We start from the raw sequence: 6,341 nt of genomic DNA, 5'->3' as shown, positions 1-6,341 counted from the left end.
TGGAAAGTGAGGTAGATATGGACTATATGGATATTTTACTGGGAATTTTAAATTTTGGAAAAAAGCATTTTGGTCTGACATTTTGGAAAATTTAGGAAATTTCTAAAAAATTCTCTATTATTTTTCATCCATTTCAAAAAAAAAAAAAGATCATAAAAATAAATATTTAAAATGAACTTGAAATGACGAGGATAATGAAGATGTGATATTGACAATGAAAATGGATGTATAATAATATGTTTGTATGAATTATATGATTTGTAGAAATTTTTTAAAAATTTATTTGACCATTTGATATATGACCATTTATTGGATGAGGAATTTAATTTGACCGTTTAATTTATTTATGCGTTTGATGTCATTGAAATGATCAGAAATTTTTTATTCTTTAATTTATTTTTTATAAAAATTCAAATTTTTAAAATGTAATATAATTTCGATTTAATGACAAAAAAAACAATTAAAATATGATATTTGAACATATACAAATATAATAATTTAATAAATTCGAGTCAGAACTATAATTTCACATGAAATATGTATGCATACAGCTTAAAAAAACAGACATTTAACATAACTTCAGAACACCTGACTACGTAGCATGCTAATTGAATTACGTCCTTGAAATGATGAGAAGAAGAAAAAACCAAACGGAAGAACCACAAAAATCAAATCTTTTAGGTACTTCCCCATCCTAAGATACAGAATGCCTCCCTTTCCTGGTCGGTGTAAACTTCACGTCGTCGTGATTATTCGAGCCAAGACTCTCCGATGAATCGGACCCACTATTTTCCGGCCCTCCCCCTTTTCCCGACCAAATTTTAGACAGTATTTTCTTCGAAATAAGCAAACCTTTCACCTTACTAACAGCAGTCCTTTCACTGTTACTAATCCTGTTTTCTGCAACGTTTCTGTCATTTACAACTCCATTTCCCAATCTTAAAGCAGCCAACTCTCCTCTTAAGGTTCGGAGTTCTTCTGCTGAGGCGACACCGTCCCAATCTTCATCGTTATTAGTATTAGCCGATCTTGAGCTCCCGTAAGAGCCACAGTTTAGGTCTTTTATGGCTTTTGGAAGATCAGGAGTGATGCTGCCCGATGAAGCAGCGGCCCGAACTTGCTCGAAAAAGAGGACTTGTACGACTACTCGCAAAGGGAGTCGCTCATTTTGAACTGCATGCATGCACGCATCTGCAGTGAGTCGTTTGCAGTCAATGAGCCGACATATTCGCTTCCGATCACTTTTGGTGATACCTGGATGCTCCTGCGAGAAAATCAATTGATAAACACCAAGAATTACAAAATGAGAACAGAAAAGTATTCGGGATGGCAGTCGTTTGACCTAATGTTAGGAGAAGATACGAATTCTACGAACTTTTATTCACACTACATATTTGAACTATAAACTCATGCCAAACTTTAATATTTTGTTTGAAAAGATAAAATTATCATATGCATGATAGCTTGTGCCTGGTTTGTGAGCTGATAATCCTATTAAACATGATTCCGAACTCCATGTGAAGCCAAACTTGAACTAGTTCGACATTCAATCTTCAAATCTAGCTTTGATTTGGCTAAAAAAACTTTGAGATTGAGCTCGAATATAAAAAAATGAGCCATTTTTTGTTCCTTTCGATTTGTTCGCGATCTTGGTATGGGTTGTGATAAAATACTCTGTTGCTAGGTGGCATGTCTCAAGATTAACTTCGAGCACAGTTAAAGGGAGGGATTTTACCTTGAGATATGTATCAATGGCATGATACAAACCGTCGTGTGCAGGCCGTGAGAAACCAGAGACCATTTCTGCCACGCTAATGAACATTGGCATAGGTAGATTTGGGTCCTTTGCAATCTCAGCTAGGTAGTCGTCAACTAGCTTTGCCACCATAAGTTTGGATGCTTCAGATAATATTCCTGGCTTTCTAATCTCATGAATTTCATCGCCATTTTCCGTTTCAGTTTCGACATCCCGATCTTGTGCAATAAATACTTCGAGTATTTTCTTGACAATCGGAACGTCATAAATCATTGATTCCCTTTCATTGGCTCGTATCAATATATCATTAACCGAAGCCTCCTCCAATTGCTGCCCGATTCTTTTTGCAAGCTCCATGTTCACAGTTTCTCCAGAGTCAACCGAGATAGCCGCTTTCAATAACTTCAGCAAGAAACTACATGACACGGTACCTTTTTCACTGGGCAAGAGCCAAACAATCGTATCCAATATGGAGCGTAACTTAGTGACATCATTTTGTTGAATTACACCCTTTCCAGTGGCGGGAAACTTCCGATAAGCGTACGCTTTTAAAGCTTCTCCAATTACTTCTTTCAATACTATTCCTTTATTTTTTATTCCAACAATCACCCGTTTGAATAAATCTATTTCGAGTTCGCACAAGTCTTCGACCCACCAATCGTCGGGTACCATTCTGGTTCTAACACCATTTGAGGCTAAACCATCCCCATTTTCCTCAGGATTCCTTTTCTGGTTATTATACGTGTAGGAGAAGTCCACCTTGGAAACATCAAGTGATGCCTTTGAAGCAACAGCATCTATGCAATGGCTCGTTAACTTCAATTCCTCCGAAAACGGAAGTAGTGATTTTGTGGTTTGAAGTACGATAATTGAGTCCTTCCAGCTTCGAAAGATGCTGGATGTAAGAAAAATATCGATCTTGTATATGAGGTTACCTTTATCTATGGTCTCGTGCATTTCGAGAAACTCGGCTGCACATCGTGCTGCAACAATGTTGTACGCATTTAGAATAACAGTCATTCCATAACAGAACTTGGCACATATTTCAAAAGCACTCGATCCACCCGGAATATTGTGTATGTGCACTTCGTCTCCATTTCCTTCACTTGCTGATGAAATTAACTTCTGTAAGTGAGAACTTTTTGAGACGAGGGGGAACTGCAGAATCAAATTTAGAAGCAAGCTAAAGTTGATATCACAAAAACATAGGGGTTTGGATTAATCTACAGAAATGAATGTTAAAGAAATAGTAAGATAGACATACCTTGTGTAAATAGAACTTCACATCACCTACATGAACAGCAATATCTGTTGCCAACTCTGTAGCCACGTATCTGCGGATAAAAATTTTATGCGTCATTTTCTAACAGTAAATAGACGAGGGGATCAGATCTTGTTGATTAGTTCAGAAAAAAACAAAACAATCAGAGCATATGAACCTATCAAAACATATATACTAAGGTGGATCGTTGTCAGAAATATTGACACGCCAGGACTGGTAACTTTCCCAACTGACCAAAGAAGAAGAGCGATGTTTCAAAATAAAAACAAAAAAAGAGATCAAATTTCCCGGTACAACTTCATGAAAACTGGCTGGCCAGAACGTATAGGAGTAGAATCATTAGTCCGTATAAGGATTCTCTTTGGAAACATTACTTCGACTGAAAATAATGACTCTGCATCTAATGGAATCGCATCTAATGGAAAACAATATGCAAACTCCAGAAATTTTAAATTGCGTTGACAGCAAGGGGAATGAACCGAGCAGTGAGCAAGGGCTGAATGCCCTCTCGACTTATCAAAATGTTAATATTTATACATAATTTCTCTAATCTTTAAAGCTTCATCCCCCCAAAATGCCTGACATTGCCTCCCTCTCCCTGCTTTTTCCCCCACCCACATTCTTGGATCTACAACTAGTATAGACCATCTTCTTCTTCAAGGCAAAAATTAACTAAAAAATGCAGTACCCACACGGGAGATAAAAAGTTGTGTCTACCTGAAACCATAAAGAAAAGGACATAAAACAACAAATTTATAGAAAAGATGAGCAAGAAATTGAAGCGAATGAGCGAAACAATTGCAAACATCAATCGGTTTAAAATGGTTTAACAAAGATCGCGATACAATTGCAAACATCAATCAGTTTAAAATGGTTTAACAAAGATCACCTTATGCCATTGCCATCAGTCTGAAAGGAATCAGGTTTCGATCCAAGCTTCATAAACTTCATCCTTCCAACTCGAAGAGTTGTCTCTCTTCAAAAATATGCTTCAACTTCACTCATCTGAACACTGCAGATTCACTAACCTGAATCGACCTTCGATCATCTCTATTGTCCCAAATCAAGAAACTTTGTCCTGGAAACAGTAAAAATAGGCAACGAGGTCTAAGTGTGGAACCAAATGTCTGAAAATTTAACGGCCAAACTCTTAAACTTCAAGAGGAAAGTAATGGGATCTCAAAGTAGTGGAAATCTTATATGTATGCCTAGTTCGACCGAATCTTGACAGCAACCAATATAAAGATCAACTTGCAGAGAGAATATGATACGAGGGGGATTACGCTGATTTCTTTAGAGGTTTTAAAAAAGTAGTTCACTGGAATGGGAAGAGACCCTAAGAAGAGGTTGTTCCCTTGGTTGGTGGCAAAGTCCATGGACTCCGGGCATACCTAGTCAGCCATGGAAACATTGCCAACATGTTTTTGTACTAAATTATTCCTCAAAAACTTTAGGGATCTGCTATCAGCTCCAGGCAAACTCAAGAATTTAGCTTAGGGGGTCGATTTTGGGGGGAGTAGAATTTTCATTTGTTTTCCTGAAAAAAATTGCAAATAAAAATCGAATTTCTCTGCACAACTGCCCCCCCAACTCGTTCACCCCTGAATCTACTCCACCCACCTCCTCTATTTTATTTTCATCTTTCTTTCTCACTCTACCATCTTTCTTTATTCTGCATTATCTATTTCTTTATTCGTATTCTTTTACGCTGAACATGTTACCTAAAGATTCATTCCACCACAAAAACGGACCCCAGTACCCTTAAAAGTTTCAAGTTCCAAACTTTTCAGAAAGAAATCATTAGTACATAAATAATATTCAATAGTTTTGCATCTTGTGATTGAAAAGAACATAAAAGAAAAACATCGCCTCGGTATCAACCAAATAAACCACCAAAATAATAGACAACGAGAATCTCTACTAATAGTTTGGCCAAGTCTGAAGAGTAAAAGAGAAGATCGCGCAATATACATGTTCCTGAAAAGCAATACTTACAGTACAAGCTCATTAAAGAACACTCAAACAAAGAGACCAACAAAATCTGAGGAACAGAAAAGGAATCATTTCATGAAAAACCACTAGCAATCTGTGGACTGATTAAAATAAGAACACTAGCCCATTTGCATACATGTGTTGCATAAACCATGTAAAATCAAAGCAATTAAAATAGGGAATAATGAAATTTTCACTCGAAATCTTAATACCTCTTGCAGAAATACAAGAAACCCACGTCAAATACAGCATACCAACTCTAAAAATGTGGGGAAAATTATCAACAAAAATTTCCTACAGAATCATGCAATACTTACTCAAAACTAGAACCCAAAAAAAAGAAAAAAATAAACCCCGCATGCATATTTGGAAACTATAAGCAGAGAGAGGATTAACTCACAACACCACAAACACCAACACCAAGAAATAGAGAAATAAAAAAAGAGAGCTGTCCTATAACACACTGCACAACTAAACACTCGCTCAAATTCCAACAGTCCACACTGTGTTCTCACCTGTTTAGCTAGAACGAGCAATACTACTTTCTTCTTCCCAGATTTTTCCTTTCCCTTTTCATCACCAAAAACTAGGATTGAAGTGAAAAAAAAACGCTTCGAAACTTGCAATCTTCCAGCAAGAACTAGTGGAATTATAATCAAAATCTGTTCCCCTTTCCTTTTCTTGAAGATTTTTTTGGCTGGAGATTTAACAACAAAGTGGGGCACAACCCTTTTTCTCCGAGTTTCGCGTACTTTAGAAATGGAAATTGTTTTTAAAAGATGATTGATATCAAGACAATAAATTTGCTACGTGAAGCACGCCTCGCTGACACGCAGCTTTCTTGCTCCCTCCCCTCTTTAAAGTCGAGTAATGCCCCCCCTCCCCCCCACTCTTAATAAACTGTGAAAGTTCGCAAAAGCAATTATGGTGAAAAAGAAAGCTTACCACCAAATAAATAAATATTTGGATTGACCTGCTCTAAAACATCTGAGTTTGATCTCAAGTGAACACAAAAATCTTCTAAGAATATGTTTCATGTAATTAAAAAAATAGTGTGAACTACCTATTCAACAACTATACATATGTATTTTGAGCTAAACTTTAGATAAGTGCTTAAACTCGACGATATGATTAGTTTACATATCATATTTGTTTTCAGACCGTGGACTGTTCCAAATCGAGTTTAAAATCATTTTTTTTTGGAAACCGGAAAAAAATTCGAGCCAATTTTAGTTTGAATATTATTTCTAGTCGAAAAAATCATGTAAGACTTATTATGTTCAAGTGTACAAAAGATTGGTTTTACCTATG

The 6,341-nt window shown here is 36.5% G+C and overlaps 1 protein-coding gene across 3 annotated transcripts; it reads right to left on the bottom strand.

The window, feature by feature from the left end:
* Positions 1–512: 512 nt before the first annotated feature.
* LOC140813750 (phototropic-responsive NPH3 family protein NPY2-like) lies at positions 513–5,897 on the bottom strand. Of its 3 annotated transcripts, none has more exons than XM_073172448.1 (5): positions 5,546–5,897; positions 3,928–4,116; positions 3,021–3,090; positions 1,736–2,914; positions 513–1,264 (listed from the first exon to the last, which is right to left on the bottom strand). In XM_073172448.1, the coding sequence occupies exons 2-5, from the start codon at positions 3,987–3,989 to the stop codon at positions 695–697; spliced, it is 1,881 nt and encodes a 626-aa protein (XP_073028549.1). In that variant the 5' UTR covers positions 3,990–4,116; positions 5,546–5,897; the 3' UTR covers positions 513–694. The 3 variants fall into 3 exon arrangements, with proteins under 3 accessions (XP_073028549.1, XP_073028548.1, XP_073028550.1); XM_073172447.1 differs by lacking the exon at positions 5,546–5,897 and adding an exon at positions 4,322–4,782; XM_073172449.1 differs by lacking the exon at positions 5,546–5,897 and adding an exon at positions 4,430–4,782.
* Positions 5,898–6,341: the final 444 nt, after the last annotated feature.

The sequence above is a fragment of the Primulina eburnea genome, chromosome 15, assembly GCF_022965805.1.
Source record: "Primulina eburnea isolate SZY01 chromosome 15, ASM2296580v1, whole genome shotgun sequence".
Lineage (NCBI taxonomy): Eukaryota > Viridiplantae > Streptophyta > Magnoliopsida > Lamiales > Gesneriaceae > Primulina > Primulina eburnea.
This window is presented reverse-complemented; position numbering and strand designations above follow the sequence as displayed.

Bases quoted from the DNA above. Each gene is read 5' to 3' on its own strand.
- LOC140813750 (XM_073172448.1), bottom strand. From the start codon at position 3,989: ATGAAGTTTATGAAGCTTGGATCGAAACCTGATTCCTTTCAGACTGAT. The intron at 3,091-3,927 runs GTGATCTTTGTT...TTTTATCCGCAG, and splicing joins ACTGATGGCAATGGCATAAG to ATACGTGGCTACAGAGTTGG. The intron at 2,915-3,020 runs GTATGTCTATCT...TTGATTCTGCAG, and splicing joins TGAAGTTCTATTTACACAAG to TTCCCCCTCGTCTCAAAAAG.